This window comes from Panthera uncia, chromosome E1 (assembly GCF_023721935.1).
Source record: "Panthera uncia isolate 11264 chromosome E1, Puncia_PCG_1.0, whole genome shotgun sequence".
Taxonomy (NCBI): domain Eukaryota; kingdom Metazoa; phylum Chordata; class Mammalia; order Carnivora; family Felidae; genus Panthera; species Panthera uncia.
Genome location: NC_064814.1, coordinates 15,637,180 through 15,656,610, shown reverse-complemented (window position 1 = coordinate 15,656,610; position 19,431 = coordinate 15,637,180). Strand labels below are relative to the sequence as shown.

The 19,431-nt window shown below is 39.1% G+C and overlaps 2 protein-coding genes across 5 annotated transcripts in view; one reads left to right on the top strand and one right to left on the bottom strand.

Annotated features, from left to right (window-relative positions):
* CDC27 (cell division cycle 27) overlaps nucleotides 1–19,431 on the top strand; it is an 803,505-nt gene that overhangs the window by 191,049 nt on the left and 593,025 nt on the right. The gene's annotated exons all lie outside the window — the stretch shown is intronic.
* EFCAB3 (EF-hand calcium binding domain 3) overlaps nucleotides 1–19,431 on the bottom strand; it is a 64,932-nt gene that overhangs the window by 43,348 nt on the left and 2,153 nt on the right. For 3 of the 4 annotated variants that reach the window (XM_049637599.1, XM_049637600.1, XM_049637601.1), the window contains exons 3-8: nucleotides 18,620–18,724; nucleotides 18,017–18,070; nucleotides 16,289–16,393; nucleotides 9,332–9,385; nucleotides 8,110–8,214; nucleotides 3,813–3,866 (exon numbers count right to left, since the gene is read on the bottom strand). In XM_049637599.1, the coding sequence (XP_049493556.1) occupies nucleotides 3,813–3,866; nucleotides 8,110–8,214; nucleotides 9,332–9,385; nucleotides 16,289–16,393; nucleotides 18,017–18,070; nucleotides 18,620–18,724 (477 nt within the window). The remainder of the gene's footprint in view (nucleotides 1–3,812; nucleotides 3,867–8,109; nucleotides 8,215–9,331; nucleotides 9,386–16,288; nucleotides 16,394–18,016; nucleotides 18,071–18,619; nucleotides 18,725–19,431) is intronic. The other variant, XM_049637602.1, reaches the window with a different exon arrangement.

Genomic DNA, 19,431 nt, shown 5'->3' with positions numbered 1-19,431 from the left:
GTGGCGCCATTCTGGTTGGGAATGTGACGTGGAAGATTTGTTTCTGTCAAGAGGCAGACTTTATTTGTACACAGCAGGTTTTTTTCTTAAATGTATATTAGAGGTTTTCTATAGCCCTAATAAGTAGGGTTTTAGAAATTCTCATTCAGAACCCTACAACCCAAACAGCATCGCAGGCCAGAGTAGAATTTTGAATGTTCACCGTCAAACGATGTAAGTTATTAGCAGGTCTTGAAGTTGTTCATATAGAAGGGTCATTTTCATGTTGTTTTGCTTAGTAACTGAAATTTGCTTTTATTCCTGAGAAAATTAGAAATGGCGAAATGGGAACTGGAGAGAAAAGATACTTACGTGTAAAAAGTGCCATTATCTAAACAACGAGTGTATCTAGTCATCAGAAATTTGTAAGTAAAAACTTTAATCATAAGTAGTATGTATTTGAATGTACAGAAATGTCAATACAATGTTCAGAAATAAAATCTGTTCCCTTAATACCGACATCTATAAAGGAAACTTAAGAAGTGGATATGGAAAACAGTATGGAGGTTCCTCAAAAAATTAAAAGTTGAACTACCCTATGGCCCAGCAATTACACTACTAGGTATTTACCCAAAGGAGACAAAAATACTGATTTGAAGGGGCACATGAACCCCAATATTTATAGCAGCATTATCTATAATAGCCAAATTATGGAAAGAACCCAAACGTCTATTGACTGATGAATAGATAAAGAAGATGTGAGATATATATATATATGTATGTATATATGTATATACATATATACATGTATGTATATACATATATATACATGTATACATATATATGTATATACATATATATATGTATGTGTATATATGTATATACATATAACAGAATATTAGCCATCAAAAAGAATGAAATCCTGGCATTTGCAAATGATGTGGAAGGAGCTAGAGTGCATTAGGCTAAGCGAAATAAGTCAGTCAGAAAAAGACAAATACCATATGATATCACTCATATGTGGAATTTAAGAAACACAACAGATGAACATAGGGGAAGGGAAGGACAAATAAGATAAAAACAGAGAGAGAGGAAGGAAAACCATAAAAGACTCTTAAACACAGAGAACAAACTGAGGGTTGCTGGAGGGGTGGGGGATGGGCTAAATTGGTGATGGGCATTAAGGAGGGCACTTGTGATGAGCACTGGGTGTTATATGTAAGTGATGAATCACTGAATTTTATTCCTGGAATCATTATTACAACTATATGTTAACTAACTAGAATTTAAATAAAAAGTTGAAAGAAAAGAGTGCACTTATCATGATGAGCATTGAGTAATGTATAGAACTGTTGAACTGCTATATTGTATACCTGAAACTAATATAACACTCTATGTTAACTACTTTGGGATTAAGATAAAAAACTTAATAATAAATAAAACAAAACTCCAAATTAAAAAAAAAGAAGTGGACATTGAGTAGTAACAATTGGGGAATTTGTGGAATAGGCACTACTGTCGGAAATTTCTAAAATGAGGAAACGTACTTTTAATGTCTACATTTTCTTTAAAGCACTGTGGACTTCACAGAATAAAATATATTTTGGAATGGGCTTACATAGTGAAGAAAACAGTGGGACAGCAGGATGGGCATGTGAAACATTTATGTGTGATAGAGACTAGAAGGAAAGAAAAAAAAGTCAACACTACTAGGAAAACAAGTGGAAGCAGGAATGAAAGAAACGTAATCTCTTATAGAGACAGGGAAAAGAGAAGAACAGGGAAAAAGAAGAAATGAAAGAGGAGAAAGAAGAAGAATGGAACAGTAAGCAGGGGGGACTGGGAAGCTGTGCTTTCTTAGCTTTGCGAAAGGCTGATTTGCAGAACTCCCTCGTGTGCCCTGGGGTTTTACATAGTTTTACATAACTACATCTTCAGAGTGGCCCAGATTGGGAGGGGTATTATGAGAATGACCTCAATACAGCTGCTAGGGTTAGTGAATCTTCAATTATCAAGAAAGCAGGAGACTAGAACCTTTATTAGTCAATCAAGAAGCATTTATTGAGCACATACTATACTCAAAAACCAGGCTTGCTAAAAGCAGGAACTTTGTCCCTTTTCATTGCTGAATTTCTTTCTTTTTTTACAGTGCTTGGGGACTGAATAAATGCTTATTGATGAACACTGATCTTATTATACATGATCTAGAGGATTGCTTCTGTATCTCTAAATTCAGCATCGGGATTTTAAATGCTGGGATTAAAAACCACCAGACAGACATTTTTGAAAGTTTTCTGGCATCAGCGACAGAAACAGCAATATATGGGATAGAATGGGACCTATTCGGAGGATTTTTTTTCTTTTATAAATAGTAAAATACAACAGGACTCGTTTGGAAATGTTAAGTGTGGGTGTCTAGAATTCAAATTTATCTTCTCTTATTAAGATTCATTTTGTAGATACTTACATAAAATACCTTAAATTATTCTTAAATTCTTTTTGAAACACAATCAGGCTTTCAAAGACATCAATTTTTACAAAATCGTTCTCATTGAAGAATGCTGGCGCAGAGAGCAAATCAAAATTATTGAAGAAGTACAGGTTGAGGTTGTGTGTGGGGGCAAGGGGACCGAAGACAAGTTTTACCTTTCCTCTCCTGGAAAGTTTCATAGCATCGTTTTCAAACTTACCACTTACTATTTTCTAAGTAAGTACAGACTGTGGCATTTAGCATTGGAAAACTTATTTTAGAAATAAATATGCTGGGGTGCCTGGGTGGCTCAGTCGGTTAAGTGTCTGACTCTTGGTTTTGGCTCAGGTCATGATCTCATGGTTTCATGAGTTCAAGCCACACGTCTTGGATTTTGGGCTGGCAGCGCGGAACCTGCTTGAGAGTCTCTCTCTTCCCCTCTCTCTCTGCCCCTCCCCCACTTGCACTGTTTCTCTCTCTCAAAATAAACAAACAAAAAAATTAATATGCTAAGAGACCTGCAAACAAAATGTACTAAGGTTATATGCTAAATTTCACAGGCATCTAAAAAGGAATTTTAGGTCATTAGACATACCAATCAGTAGGTAAGATTTTTTGAAAATTTTTATTTATTTATTTTTGAGAGAGAGAGCATGAGCGAATGGGGGAGGGTCAGAGAGAGAGAGAGAGAGAGAGAGAGAGAGAGAGAAAGAGTAAGAATCTCAAGCAGGCTCCATGCTGTCAGTGCAGAGCCTGACTCAGGGCTTGAACCCACAAACTGTGAGATCATGATCAATAGGTAAAATTTTAATATTAATAAGAAAATGGAAAAATACTTTGAAAGTATGACTTTAAAGCTAAATGCACAAAAATTGTGTGTATAAGGAAATAAAATTGGGGGTGAGAAAAATTATAGATTATCATTGGGTGATACAATTAAGAATTATTAACATTTCCCTTTTTCATTCTTTCATTTTTTCATTATAGAAACTTTCGATAATGAAAAACAGAACTTTTCTATAATGAATATGTATTACTTTTTTTTTTTTAAATTTTTTTTTTCAACGTTTTTAATTTATTTTTGGGACAGAGAGAGACAGAGCATGAACGGGGGAGGGGCAGAGAGAGAGGGAGACACAGAATCGGAAACAGGCTCCAGGCTCCGAGCCATCAGCCCAGAGCCTGACGCGGGGCTCGAACTCACGGACCGCGAGATCGTGACCTGGCTGAAGTCGGACGCTTAACCGACTGCGCCACCCAGGCGCCCCTGTATTACTTTTATAACCAAAGAAACACATGTAAAAACATATGCATAGCACCAGATTATCCCTTTTTATAAATTGAATCATAAATTTCCACTCACGTTTAAACTTCTTCAGGCCCGCCATTATTGAAGGCACTCTAACCTTCCCATTTCCTGTAAAACATTTGAATCGGATACAGAGAAAGTCACATAAAAACTCATAAAAACTGATAAAAGTTGTGAAGTGATTAAAATGACATGGTAGCCTGGAACTTTGTCCGTGAGTTAGAAGGACTAGAGAGACTGGTTTGCTTGGGACTTGGATTCATTTTCCCCTCCGGTGAGGATGGAGCAAAGGAAAACTCTTCAGTGACACAAAACTCTCTACGTCTTCAACACAGCTCCTCTCTCCTGTCTTTCAAGGTCTGACACTCCAAAGGTGACAGGCGGAAAAGGGGTATTATAAAAAGAACCAGGGCTCAACTCTGGCAGCATCTTTTCCAGACTCAGATCTATGTTATTTTAGAAACAAAGATATGAAGAGAATACGTTGGCCAAGTGCTCAGAGTTGGAATAGGGAGAGAAGGAGCTGCTGTGTGTTTTCTTCTAACAAGTACTTCTTGAGAATGAATACATGTGAGGTGTGTATTTGTCCTCTTACGGATACAGAGTGTGCTTCTCTGGCTAGAACCATCTTCCCGTACTTGTTCAGCTTAGGGTCTTCTCCAGGAAACCCCAGCCTTGGCTAAATCCTCCCTTAGCACCTTCTGCATACACATAGCACCTTTTTTAGGTGATGAAAATGTTCTAGAATGACTGTGGTGATAGCTGCCCCTATCTGTGAATACTAAAAACCGTCGAATTATATACTTTAATGGATAAATTGTTTGGTATGTGAAGTATATTTCAATAAGGCTGTTAAAAATGTTGGTTTGAAAAAAAGGAATAGGGGCACTAGGGTGGCTCAGTTGGTTAAGTACCTCTTTTTTTTTTTTAACATTTTTATTTATTTTTGAGAGACAGAGTGCAAGTGGGGGAGGCACAGAGAGAGAATGAGACACAGAATCCGAAGTAGGCTCCAGGCTCTGAGCTGTCAGCACAGAGCCCGATGCGGGGCTCGAACTCATGAACCATGAGATCATGACCTGAGCCAAAGTTGGACGCTCAACTGACTGAGCCACTCAGGTGCTCTAAGTATCTGACTCTTGATTTTGGCTCCGGTCATGATCTCACAGCTTGTGAGCTGATAGCACAGAACCGACTTGGGGTTCTCTCCCTCGTTCTCTGCCCTTCCCCCGCACTCTTTATTTCTCTCTCAAAAATAAACATTAAAAAAATAGAATGAGTTTTATAGCATAATATCATTTAAGGAAATTAAATACCACACACATGGAATTTTTTAAAACATTTTCTTAATGTTTTTTTTTTTTTGAGGCGGGGGGAAGAGAGAGGGGCAGAGACGGAGGGAGACACAGAAGCTGAAGCAGGCTTCCGGCTCTGAGCTGTCAGCACAGAACCTGACTCAGGTCTCGAACTCATGGACTGTGAGATCATGACCCAAGCCCAAGTGGGACGTTTAACCTTAACCCACTGAGCCACCCAGGCACCCCCCACACACATTGAATTTTTAAAAGGATACATACCTATCTAAAATAAACATGAGGAAGGTAGATTGAAGAATATATATTAGATATAATACAGAATTTACCTCCTGAAACAAATATTACACTATATGTTAACTAACTAGAATTTAAGTAAGAATTTGACAAAGAAAAAGAATAAAGTTTGCAAGTACCAAAAAAATAAAGATAAAAAAGAGAATGTACCTATGATGGAGGGAAGGAGCTAGGAATGGAAATAGGAGGTAAAGGGGAAAATAATAAAACGAAACACAAAGAGTCTTTGCATGGGCCAATGATGATAGTGCGCCATACTGAGGAGTTTGATTAGCTCACTGTGTGCATCTGATGTTTAAGAAAAAGTCCACTCTTCAAAAAAAGTTTAAGATGCTGGTGGAAAAGGAAGAAATATTTAACAGGCGTCTGGAAACACAGCGGTGACAAAGAATAATTTAGGGAACAAAGGTTTTCAAACATTTTGGTCTCAGGGCATCTTTAAATTCTTAAAAATTTTTGATAACCTCCCAGAGGTTTATGTGGGTTATAATTATCATTAGATATTAAAACTGAGAAATTTAAAAAAAATGAGAAAACATTTTTTTAAATGTTTATTTATTTTTGAGACAGTAGGAGCAGGGAAGGGCAGAGAGGGAGACAGATACTGAAGCAGGCTCCAGGTTCTGAGCTGTCAGCATATGAGATCATGACCTGAGCCAAAGTTGGACGCTTAACCAACTGAGCCACCCAGCGGCCCCTAAAAAATATTTTAAAATAGCAATAAATCCAGTACATGTTAACATACTTTTATCCTAGCCACTAGACCACCAGGGAACCTGTTAACATACTTTTAAATGAAAAATAAGTATCAGTTAAAAATGAAAAATTAAAGCATTAACATTTAGTGGGAAAGGAAGTGTTATTGACTGAATGTTTATGTCCCCCCATAAGCCCCCTAATTCATATATTAAAATCCTATCCCCAATGTGATGTTATTAGGGGGCTGGGTTCTGAGGAGGTGATTAGGATAGGATGAGATCATGAAGGCAGACCTTCATGAACGGGATTAGTGCCCCTCTGAGTCAGGAGAGAGCCTGCTGCTCTGAGCTCTCTGCCCTGGGAGGATACCATGAGAAATTGACAATCTGCCTCCCAGGAGAACGTTGTCGCCAGAACTCAACCATGCTGGCACCGTGATCTCAGGACCTCTGGCCCCAGAACTGAGAGAAATAAATTTCTGTTGTTCATAAGCCACCCAGTCTATGGTATTTTTGTTATAGCAGCCTGAGCTAAAATAGCATTGTTTTACATTTTTGCGAATCTCTTTAATGTCTGGCTTAATAGAAGACAGCTGGGATTCTCAGTCTGTTTCTGAATTTAGTTTGCTGAGATGTGTTTTTTTGGTTGAAGAAAATCTGGCCTCATAGACTCAGGTAGTCAGAAAAGAAATATTTTCATAGGTTTTTCAGTATATCCTGTGGATATATCATGTAGCTTATTGAAAAAGCTATTGTATACTTGTGAGTGAATGAGAGTGATGAAGGCAAATAATGTTTTAGAGTTATTTTAAAGTTTCTGGGGTGCCTGGGTGGCTCAGTCAGTTAAGCATCCAACTTCGGCTCAGGTCATGATCCTACGGGTTCATGGGTTCAAGCCCCGCCTTGGGCTCTGTGCTGACAGCTCAGAGCCTGGAACCTGCTTCACATTCCGTGTCTCCCTCTCTCTCTGCCCCTTCCCTGCTTGCGCGTGCTCTCTCTCTCTCAAACCTAAATAAACATTAAAAAAAAAAAAAGTGTCAGATCATTTCTAAAAAAAAAAAATAGTTTCAAACTCGTGGACCTCCCAAGAGAGAGGGGTCCCTGGACTGTCATTTGAGAGCTGCTGTCATAGAGAGTTGGTAACTAAAGCAATGATCAGGGAGCCATATAATCAAAGGGTGGAAGGAACTAAAACTAAGAAGACAGAAATAAACCCTCGGTTGTTCCCACGTTGGGAACCTTGAATAAGTGAAGCTGGCAAGGGAGTCATTAGTGATTTCGGATTCTGGGGGCTATTTTGGTAGAGTCACGGCTATGTGAGCGAGGAAGCCAATTGCAAGGATTCAAAGAATGTGAACCTAGGAAGCAGAAGTGGCTTCCTATAGACAATTAAAAAGAGGGTTGAGAAAGGAATGAGGGGTGGATGGTCATAATTATCAGGCAGAAGAGCCAGGGGAAGGTAGGTCTTTAAAAGGGATGGGAGAAAAATAAAGAAAAAATAAAAGGAGTGGGGGAGGGGTGCCTGGGTGGCTCAGCTGGTTAAGCGTCCAACTCTTTAAAATTTTTTTTTTTAAACGTTTATTTATTTTTGAGACAGAGAGAGACAGAGCATGAACGGGGGAGGGCCAGAGAGAGAGGGAGACACAGAATCTGAAACAGGCTCCAGGCTCTGAGCAGTCAGCCCAGAGCCCGACGCGGGGCTCAAACTCACGGACAGTGAGATCGTGACCTGAGCCGAAGTCGGACGCTTAACCGACAGAGCCACCCAGGCGCCCCAAGCGCCCAACTCTTGATCTTGGCTCAGGTCCTGATCTCACAGTTGTGGGCCTGAACCCTGAGTTGGGCTCTGTGAGCTGAGAGTGTGAAGCCTGCTTGGGATTCTTTCTCTCCCCCTCTCTCTGCCCCTCCCTTGATCTCTGTCTGTCTGTCTCTCTCTCAAAATAAATAAACTTAAAAAAAAAAAAAAAGACAAGGATCATTTCTGAGGATCTTACATATAGGATAACAAAGACACACTTCTGGGAAGATGAGAATTTTTCTCACCTTTAACTGTCAAATGAGGCATCAGCTCCTTCATATCGTCTTCTGTGAGCTCGATCCCCTCACTGGCTAGAAAGGTGTCCACGTCCTGGATATCCATCACCTCTCCTTAGAAAAATTAAGAAATAAATTATGTAAATATTATAGAACTATCTATGAAGGATGAAAAATGCTATCTTATATATACTATACTTATATATACTTATATATTATATATACTTACTTATATATACTTATATATACTATTACCCACGAGTGCCCAGAATTAACAGGAGGGTCAGAAAAAAGTTCTGTGTCTTTAATTCTAGCGGCTACAAAAAGGAAAGTACACTATGGGTCAGGAATCGAGTGGTGAGTTATTGCAAAATCCATAGCAAATTAAGCCACATATAAGGATTTGGCTTTATTTTTACCCTTTCTCCTACCCTGCTTGAAAATTCAGTGTGTTTCTATAGACCAGTCTTAAAAATTTTATTTTCATTTGAAAACATTTGCTTGTAGCTTGCTTCTGTGATCACTATGCATTCCAAGAATTTTATTCATCTCAACACAGAAGTACTTTTTCCTCATTCACTGTAAAAAGAATGCAGCAACATTAAAGATTAATATAAAAGGGGAAAAAATAGAATTCTGCTACCCTACCACAAAACGATTTGTAGTTTTTCATATTCCATTTCTGGACTCTGACAATAAGGCTGTACTTTTACTATGTGGAAATCTAATATCCACACCGTCCTGTATTCTGCTTTTCCAACCTAATATTATGTCGTTAACATATTTCCAAGTTACCACGTAATCTTTAGTTAATTTCAACACATGATATCTCAGTGGCCTAATAGGCCAGGGTATATGTAGTCATTCCTCTACTGTTAGATATTTAGGCTGTTTCAAATTTCTCTGAAGGTCTTTGGGTAGAGACTTTTTACTTTTATTCAGCTATATTATTGCCAGAGGATAAATTTCTGGGAGTGGGGTTCATGGAGAAAAGGAATGTTTCTTTGGCTCTTGATCTTTGGTGAAGAACTCTTTGGGGGAAAACTGAGAATATGATGGGAATTTATATGTTAACACATATTAACTACTGTTCGCCCAAGTTCAGAAGCATCCATAAAAGTACACATATGAAAGAACTGAAACATATGTGAAGGGGAAATATTATTCTCTACCAATTATAAAATATGAAGATGTTATTTACAATATCCTTTTATCACAGCTTGGAACTTACCCTTTATGCAACTGACAGCATTCATCAAATCATTCAGACCAACTGTTCTATCATCTGTAAGGCAAGGGCAATAAACTTCAGAATAAGACAAGCTGGCATAACTGAGACCCACAAAATTTATGATACCTAAGTTCAGAAACTGTGAAGACCATGGAAATTCAGTAATTTTTTCCCCAAATTTTCCTTAGAATTTTGTGGACTTAACTTCAGAGATAACAGTGTTATTTTAGAAATGAAGAAAGCTAGGGGCGCCTGGGTGGCTCAGCCGGTTAAGCGTCCGACTTCTCAGGTCATGATCTCGTGGTTCGTGAGTTCGAGCCCCGAGTCAGGCTCTGTGCTGATGGCTCAGAGCCTGGAGCCTGTTTCAGATTCTGTGTCTCCCTCTCTCTCTGACCCTCCCCCGTTCATGCTCTGTCTCTCTCCGTCTCAAAAAATAAATAAACGTTAAAAAAAATTAAAAAAAAAAAAAAGAAATGAAGAAAGCTTTCAATCTGTAATGAATCATTCTTATATCTTCCTTTTTCTTTGCTTTAGAGGCCACCAGAGTAAGATTAAACTAAGAAGTGATTGGTTACAGGTAAGTATAGGGAAAAAGGACAAATGAACCTGACCCTGAGTATTTTTTTTTTAATTTAGTCAGTTAATCAACAGATATTTAAGGGGGTGGTTTTTATATGCCAGCCACTTTGCTAGGCTTTGGGGATACGAAAGTAAACCAGCTGGCAGGGTTCTCGCTGTCAAGGAGTGCACGTACAATCTCACAGAGGGAAACAGGCAATTAGCATATAAACAAATAAACAAAAAGGATCATTTTAAGTACTATTAAAATGTCATTGAAATAAAACAGGGTTATATAATAAAGAGCAATGGTAAGATTGCTTTAGATGGGGAAGTCAGGGGTGGCGTCTCTGAGGACTATTTGGGTTGAAGCCTGAATGACAAGAAGGAATGTTCCAAGTTGAAAGACAGTACGAGGGACAGCCCTAAGAATAGGATGAATTTAATGTGACTGAGAGGCAGAGAAAAGGCTGGTGTGCATGGGCCAAATCATGCAGGGAATTGTAGGCTCCCATGATAAAGGTGGGGTTTTATTCTGGTTGCAATGGATGGTCATTGGAAGCCTCGAAGAAGGGGGAGTAATTTAACTGGATTTTAGCTTTGAAAAGATCATTCTGGCTGATGTGCACAGGATGGGGAAACTGGAAGAATGGGGACTAGACAGGAGACTGTTTCAGTGGTCCAGGAAAGAGATCCTGGTGGCTTGGGCTATGGTTGCAGCAGTGGAGGCAGTGATAAGTGGATGAGTTCTGGACATGTTTTCCAGGTGGAGCCTAGATTTAAATGTGTGATGTAAGGGAAAGGAGAAATTAAGGAAGAAAACTATTTGTCCCCTTCCCCAACCCTCCTTCCCCTCTTTCTCCATCAACAGGGTAGATGGGATGACATTACTGACATGGGACTAAATGTCATTACTAAATGTCATTACTAGAAAGCCTCAAAGCTTTTTAGGGGAATTAATATTTTATTAAATTTATGATGCCTTTTGGACATCAAAGTGGAGGTCTCAAATAGCTAGTTTGAGATACCATTCCTGACTTAGGATGGTTGAGCTGGAGAAATAAATTTGCTTTTATCAGCTTTAAGAAGTCATCTGACCCAATGAGATTGGATGCAATCCCCTAGGAAGAAGGTGCAGATAAAAACAACCAACCGACCAAATAAACAAACAGCCAAGGTTCTACTTCTGGACCCTTCATTATTTAGAGACCTTGCAGGGGAAAAAGAGTCAGAAACTGAAAAGGAAACTGAAAAGAAGCTCCCAGTAAGGAAAGAAAAAAATTAGGTGAGTATGGGGCTTCAAAAGTCTGTAGAAAAAAATGTTTTAATAAAGATGGGTTAGTCACTATGTCAAATGCTGCTGAGATAGCAAGTGAAATAACAGAGACGTGACCATGAACCTTGGCAAGAGAGAGAGGTCATTGATGATTGAGAGCTGGTTTGGTTCCATGGCAGGGAACGAGTGCTCAAGAGTGAATGGGGGTGAGGAACAAGAGACAAAGAGTCGCCACAAATGTTAGGGATTTTTTTGAGGTATAGTTGACACACAATGTTATATTAGTTTCAGGTGTACAACAGAATGATCCGACAAGTTTATACATTATGCTATGCTCAATGTAGCTATGATCAGTCACCAGACAACACTAAGTAATGACAACTTTTTGAGAGGTTCTGCTTGTGAAGAGGAACTAAGGGATAGAATGGTCACTGGCAGGGGACAAGGGGAATTGAAAAGCATTATCAGCATGTCAATGGAATACATAGAGAGACACTGTAGAGAGGGAGAAATTAATGGTGCAGGAGAGAAAGGGGGAAAATTGTAGGAGTTGAGTCCTTGAGAAGGCAAGTGGAGATGAGATCCAGGCCACAAGTGGAAGGGCCAGCCCGCAATGGGAGCCGAGATTCCACGTGGCTGGTGAGCGGCTGGGGTTGGAATTCTGTACTCTGTCCTGCTACAGCGCATGTTCAACAGCATTAGTCATCATATTCAGTTGGTGAATGGGGTAATGTCACAGCAATGTGGATGGTATGTTGGTTCCCACGGATTTTTTTCCTAAGTGAAAGAATTGGAATTATGAACTTCAGTAGGAAAAGAAAAAATTCTAGGTTGGCTATGGCAGGGGCTTTTTCAGCCCTATTTTCATAAAATAATTAATATAGGAAGAGATGCTTGTGATATAGGAAGGGGAATAAGGTTCACTGGCTCAGAAATCTACTTCCATCTACGTTATTTCAGAACTGCAAGCCAGCTTTTCAACTCTTTCCTTGTGGGTGTGGGTGTGCACTTTTTAATAGTCTCCAGCTACTCAGCTATTTACCTGGGCTGTCTACTCTTCCTCACACAGTATCACTTACTGCTTTTCTTAGTTTTCTGGTTACATATTTTGACTGGGCTTCTCCAATTTTCCCTATGAGCTCAAGTTACTTTAGTGGGCAATTAAAAATTTTTTTTAATGTTTATTTATTTTTGAGAGAGAGTGAGTGAGTGGGGTAAGGGCAGAGAGAGATGAGACACAGAATCTGAAGAAGGCTCCAGGCTCTGAGCTGCCAGCACAGAGCCTGATGTGGGGCTTGAACTCATGGACTGGGAGATCGTGACCTGAACTGTAGTTGGAGGCGCATAAGCAACTGAGCCATCCAGGTGCCCCTAGTGGGCAATCTAAATTTTACAGAACGGGAGGTTTTTCAGGCATTCCTCCATTGTGTTATGGCAGAAATGTATGCATGGTAAGTAAACTGGAAGGATAATCATCAGAGAGTGGGTACGTGAAATAGAGTTTTGGGGGATGATGAAGTATAAGGTGAGGGCAAGGTGTAGGTCATCACCATGTGAGTAGCAGTTAAGGGGACAGGAGTGAAAGATGATTGAAATTAAGGAAGTCAAGGAACAGGAGGTCAGGGTGTTTAGATGGGTGACTTATATCAGGAGTTAAATAATATTTAATCAAGATTTCTTAACCTGGGGCCTATGTACCCTCTAATGATAGAATTCAGGGAGTCCTTGAACTTGAATGGGAAAAAAATACAGTGGACCCTTGAACAACATGGGTTTGAACTGCACTTATATATAGACTCTTTTGATAAATACAGTACTGTAAATATATTTTTTTCTTTCTTATGATTTTTTTTTTTAATTAAGTAGGCTCCACAGCCAACGTGGGGCATGAACTCATGACCCTGAGATCAAGAGTTGCATGTTCTACTGACTCAGCCAGCCAGGCACCCCAATCTTATGATTTTCTTAATAACATTTTCTTTTCTCTAGCTTATTTTATTGTAAGAATATGGCATATAATACATATAACATGTAAAATATTTGTTAATTGACTTATGTTATTGGTAAGGCTTCTAGTCAACAGTAGGCTATTAGTAGTTACATTCTGACTGCACAGGGGGCTGGTGCCTCTAACTCTCACAATGTCCCATCTTTATTTTCACTAACCACTCACTTAAATTTAGCATTTTCTTCAATTATTAATGCAGGCAACAAACCACAGTGGAAGTAGTAAAACCTATGACTTTGCCATTAATACAAATCACTGACATTTTGGATATTATATGGTAGCTCTTGCAAATATATTGAAAAGTTACTTACGCTCATCACTATTTAATTAATTTATTATTATTATTTAAATGTTTATTTATTTTTGAGAGAGAGAGAGAGAGAGGGAGACACAGAATCTGAAGCAGGTTCCAGGCTCTGAGCTGTCAACACAGAGCCCAATGTGGGGCTCGAACCTGTGAACCGCAAGATTGTGACCTGAGCCAAAGTCAGACACTTAACCGACTGAGCCACCCAGGCACCCATTTTTTATATTTATTTTTTTGAGAGAGAGAGATTGCAAGTGAGTGAGGGGGCAGAGAGAGAGAGAGAGAGAGAGAGAGAGAAGTGGGGTTCACCTGAAGCAGGGCTTGAGCTCATCCATGTGGGATTCGAACTCACGAATCATGAGATAATGACCTGAGCTGGAGTCAGATGCTTAAATGACTGAGCCACCCAGGCGCCCTACTCATCACTACTTTAAAATTCTAACAACTATTACATCTACTACTAGAACTTGTTAAATGTGTTATTAAGCACTAATAATTGATATCTTTAATGTTTTGATAAATTTAGTTTCTTCATAATCTTACTTATTATATTTTAGTCATGTAAAAATATTATACTCAGAAGTGATCCATTCATCAGACTGTCAAAGGGGTCTATGGCACAGTAAAGTCACAAGCCCTGATCTGCATGGAAGTTATGGAAGTTGCCAAGAATAAGAAGAGGAGTAGTGAAGGACGAAGACGTGAGCCCAGTGCTATTTCTTACCAAATGCTCTGGTCTCATCTCACCTATTTATTTATATAAAGGTCATATTTAGTAAACAAATATTTATTCATTAGGGCTTATATTTTCACGATGGCAAAATTAATTCATAGGTCATGGAATTTCTTTTCTTCTTCCTTCTGTTCTTCTCCAGCATCTCCTCCATATTCCCCATCACCTTCACCATCACCACCATCATCATGACTAACATTTACGGAGTCTTCTAGACATTGCATTAAGTACTTTGCAGGTTTTATCTATATTGATTTCAGAGAAAGAAGTGACCCTAGAGAATTATTTAGTTCAACTTCCCATTTAACATGGGAAGACACTAACATTCAGTAGGGTTAAATCATTTGTTAGCAATTTAGTGGCAGAACAGGGACCAGGCCTCAGCACAAAGAACAGCTACACTACAGATGAGGCATATTGGCTAGATTCACCAGGGGAAAAGGGAATCCCCCCCGCCCGCCATAGATACTGCTAAATGATTTTTCTAAGACCATATATAGCAGTGGCAAACTCTTACCTTTCAGTGAGTCCCTTTCCTCATACCCTCGCCAGAACTGGATATTATCAATCTTGCTAATTTTTGCCTGTCCAATGAGTGAAAATAATACTGTATTTTTTTAATTTGTATTTTCAAGACTATTGGTGAGGTCAGACATCTTTTATGTTACTGGGCAATTATATTGCTCTTTTATGAATTATCTATTTGTGTACTTAACTTTTTCTACTCTCAGTATGTTTTATAAATGTGTGAGGGCTTTTTCTACCATTGGGGTACTAGCTCTTTGTCTTGCAATCATTCTCTGCTAACTCATCATTTGATTTCTGACTTTGTTAATTTTTCTCTTAAATGTTCCCGTATAAAAAATTTTTTATATAAATAAATATATAAATAAATTTTATATAAATAAAAATTTGTTTATTTATTTTTGAGAGAGAGAGAGAGAGAGAGAGAGAGCGAGCATGAGTTGGGGAGGGGCAGAGAGAGAGAGAGACACATACAGAATCTCAAACAAGCTCCAGGCTCTGAGCTGTCAGCACAGAGCCCAATGCAGGGCTTGAACTCCAGAACAGCGAGATCATGACCTAGGCTGAAGTTGGGGGCTTAACCAACTGAGCCACCCAGGTGTCCCCAACATGTTCCCTTATAAATGAGGTATAAAATTTCACTTTTCTTTCAGTGACTTACTTGTATGGCATTGAAGGCATGGCTAAGTTTTACAAGTAGTATCCCCAACATATATATTTTTGAATTTATTTATTTATTGAGACTGAGAGATAGAGATAGAGACAGATAGAGGGAGAACGCACATGTGACCAGGGGAGGGGCAGAGAGAGAGAATCTCAAGGAGGCTCTGTACTGTAAGCACAGAGCCCAACTTGGGGCTTGATCCCATGAACTGTGAGATCATGACCTGAGACCATTTCAAGAGTCGGATGCTCAGGGTGCCTGGATGGCTCAGTTGGTTGAGTGTCCAACTTTGGCTCAGGTTATAATCTCGTGGTCCATGAGTTTGAGGCCCGCATCGCACTTGCTGCGGTTTCGGATCCTCTGTCCTCTTCTCTCTCTGCCCCTCCCCTGCTCATGCTTTCTCTCTAAAAAAATAAATAAAACATTAAAAAAAAATAGAGTCGGATGTTCAACCTACTGACCCACCCAGGTGCCCCTGCAACATAGCTTTAAAAAAAATTTTTTTAATATTTATTTATTTTTGAGAGAGAGAGAGAGAGACAGAGTGTGAGCAGGTGAGGGGCAGACAGAGAGGGAGACACAGAATCGAAGCAGGCTCCAGGCTCTGAGCTGTCAGCACAGAGCCCGAGGTGGGGCTCAAACCCATGAACTGTGAGATGATGACCTGAGCTGAAGTCGGACACTTAATCGAGTGAGCCACCCAGGCACCCCACAACATGGCTTTTTAAAAAGCATTTTTGGAGATAGTATTTCCTAATGAGTCAGGATGAAGTTTTTCTATTTACATTTACTTCATTAAATACGAAAAAGGAAGGCTACTTTCAGTAGTTCTGATAGAAGGGTTCAATATTTCTTTCAAGGGCATAATGACACCCATAATACTCACCATCAGTTGACACATCAGTCAATATTTCCTCAAGTTCCTCATCATTGAGTCTAATTCCCATGTCTTCCACAAGGGATTTCACTTTTTTGAGTTTGACCCTTGGTCCTTAGGAAAGAAGGGCACGAAATAAGATCATAAATACTGATGCTTAAGAGTGAAAAATGCTAATCATGGTCATGCATCATAAATTCCAACTGGAGGATAAAGCATAAGGGCACAAAGAAACCATTAACATATATATCTCCCTAGATTTAGATATTTCTGTTGAAAGTAGGAAAAGAGGTTAGAGAGGGAGAGAGCCAAAGCATAAGAGACTCTTAAAAACTGAGAACAAAGTGAGGGCTGATGGGGGAGAGGGAGGGGGGGGAGGGTGGGTGATGGGTATTGAGGAGGGCACCTTTTAGGATGAGCACTGGGTGTTGTATGGAAACCAATTTGACAATAAATTTCATATTAAAAAAGAAAGTAGGAAAAAATTGAGAAAGATAACCATTGAGACCCAGGTGGACAGTAAACAGTATTTACCTTTATGGGGACAGATGAGATTGATGGAGGTAGGAGGACTCTCGCTTTTCAAAAAATTGGGATATAATTGACACATTATATCACTTTCAGGTGTACAACATAATGATTTAGTATTTGTATCTATCGCAACGTGACCACCACAATAAGTCTTGTTAACATCCATCACCATGAAAAGTTGCGAATTCTTTTTCTTGTGGTGAGAACTTTTAAAATCTATCTCTTAGCAATTTTCTTTTTTAAAAAAAATTTTAAATGTTTTTATTTATTTTTGAGACAGAGACAGAACATGAGCAGGGGAGGGGCAGAGAGAGAGGGAGACATAGAATCCAAAGCAGGCTCCAGGCTCTGAGCTGTCAGCACAGAGCCCGACATGGGGCTGGAACTCACGGACTGTGAGATCATGACCTGAGCCGAAGTCAGACACTTAACTGACAGAGCCACACAGAAGCCCCTATCTCTTAGCAATTTTCAAAGATGCAATATGGTATTGTAACTATAGTCACCATGCTGCACATTATATCCCCATGACTTGACTTAGCAATTCTTTGCAGAATTTTTAAAAATGTTTATTTATTCTGAGAGAGGCACAAGCAAGGGAGGGGCAAAAAGAAAGAGGGAGAGAGAGAATCTCAAGCAGGCTCCATGCTGTCAGCACAGAGCCCGATACGGGGCTTGATCTCACCAACTGGAACTGTGAGATCACGACCTAAGCCGAGATCAAGAGTCAGATGCTTAACTGCCTAAGCTACCCAGCTACCCCTTAGCTTACAATTCTTTCCTCAGTGTTCTAAGTGGTAGAATTGGATAGTTTTCTTGTAGTATTTGATGTTTTGAAAATAATTTCTGATTAAAAACTTAAAAAATTATTGCTTATAACAGAATAGTATAAAGGGTAGAGATAGGATATTTTCCTTAACACCCGTCCAGTGGACTCTGCTTCAGTTTCCCATGAGAGGTGAACAGAGGGGAATAAGTGAGTCCACTCATGGTTGAAAATAGCAACCAGTCTGTACAGTTCTAGCCGGAATACAGTGTTAGAATTTCTATCCTGAAATGTCAATGCACCCAAGAAAAAATGGGAAGTTATGAGTCTAAAACAATGGATCAAAAAATTGGCAAGAAGCAAGGTTGGAACATTTAAAGGCAAATGCTAAGCACGAGGAATTTATTTTTATTTGTGCTTTCACCATGATTCTCACTTACCATTGAGTGCTTTCACACCTTTTAGCAATCTCTTCTTATATACTCTTCCATCAGCTGTAAGACAAGACACGATTAAGAATATAGGTTAAATGAAGGGAAGATTAACAAATAGAGCACAAAGACAATCCAACATCCATAATCTCAGGGGGGAAGATGCTTCAGATTTGTTGAGGATTTTATTTTATTTTGCCCTCAAGTAAGAATGAAACCAAAGATAAAGCTCTCACTGATGTAAATCTACCTATTGGTTGAATTAAAAACAGTCTTTATCTCCCTATTTCTCCCATTTTCCTTCTTACTCTTACTCCTCTGATTTTCCTCATTTCCTTGGTCAGGATTTAGGTGAAGCAGTGATCCCAGGGTGACAGGATAATGTAGCCTTGATGATGGAGACTAGTGAAAGATGTTGCCAATTTTCAATATTAAAATGTAAGTGACAAGAACAGGATTTCTTCTTTTGTAACACCATGTTTTCTAGATGGGGTTTTACTAGACATAGGCATATATGATTTCAGCACTTTTCATACACAAGCCCATAAATCCAAGTTTCAGAGATGTGCTAAATGCTCACCACAAATGTTCAGAGATGTGCTAAATGCTCACCATGAATGGGCAGAGTTTTCAACAGCTCCTTATTCTCCTCATCAGTCAGTACTAGTCCCATTTGCCTCAGCACATTGTTCAGATTACCCACATTAACCTTCTCTCCTTTGGAAAGATGAGAATTGTTCATGCATAAGATTTTTTTTTTAATTTTAAAAAATTTTTTTACATTTATTTTTGAGAGACAGAGAGAGACAGAGCACAAGTGGGGGAGGGGCAGAGAGAGAGGGAGACACAGAATCCGAAGCAGGATCCAGGCTCTGAGCCATCAGCAAAGAGCCTGATGCGGGGCTCGAACTCATGAACTGTGAGATAGTGACCTGAGCTGAAGTCGGATGCTCAACTGACTGAGCCACCCAGGCGCCCCGTTCATGCATAAGAATGTTAGGAATGGGCAAATGATTTCAAATTATAGAGAAGATTGCATATTTGGCATAAGTTTAATTAGAAGAGCAAATTGGCAATGAAACTTGTTAATCTATGTAGGTTTAGAGTACATGTGGGCAAATGGATTATGTTCAGAAATAGAATTTATACTTTCAATTCAAGCAAAAGAAAAGTAGATATAATCCCAGATATAAGTCAAATGCCATTATGTTTCCTGAATTATGGGGTCTTTTGACACATATTTCCTGGCTGTCCTATAAAAGCTTCACCTTGAGACTGAAGAGCGTTCACCTATATTTTGGTGGTTTAAACAATGGTGAAGTGGAAAACATTCTTGGTCCAAACTCCATATAATGTAGGTCTATCCAGGAAAAATCCCAAATCAAACAGTAAGATTATAAAGCAAACATTTAACCATTAAATTT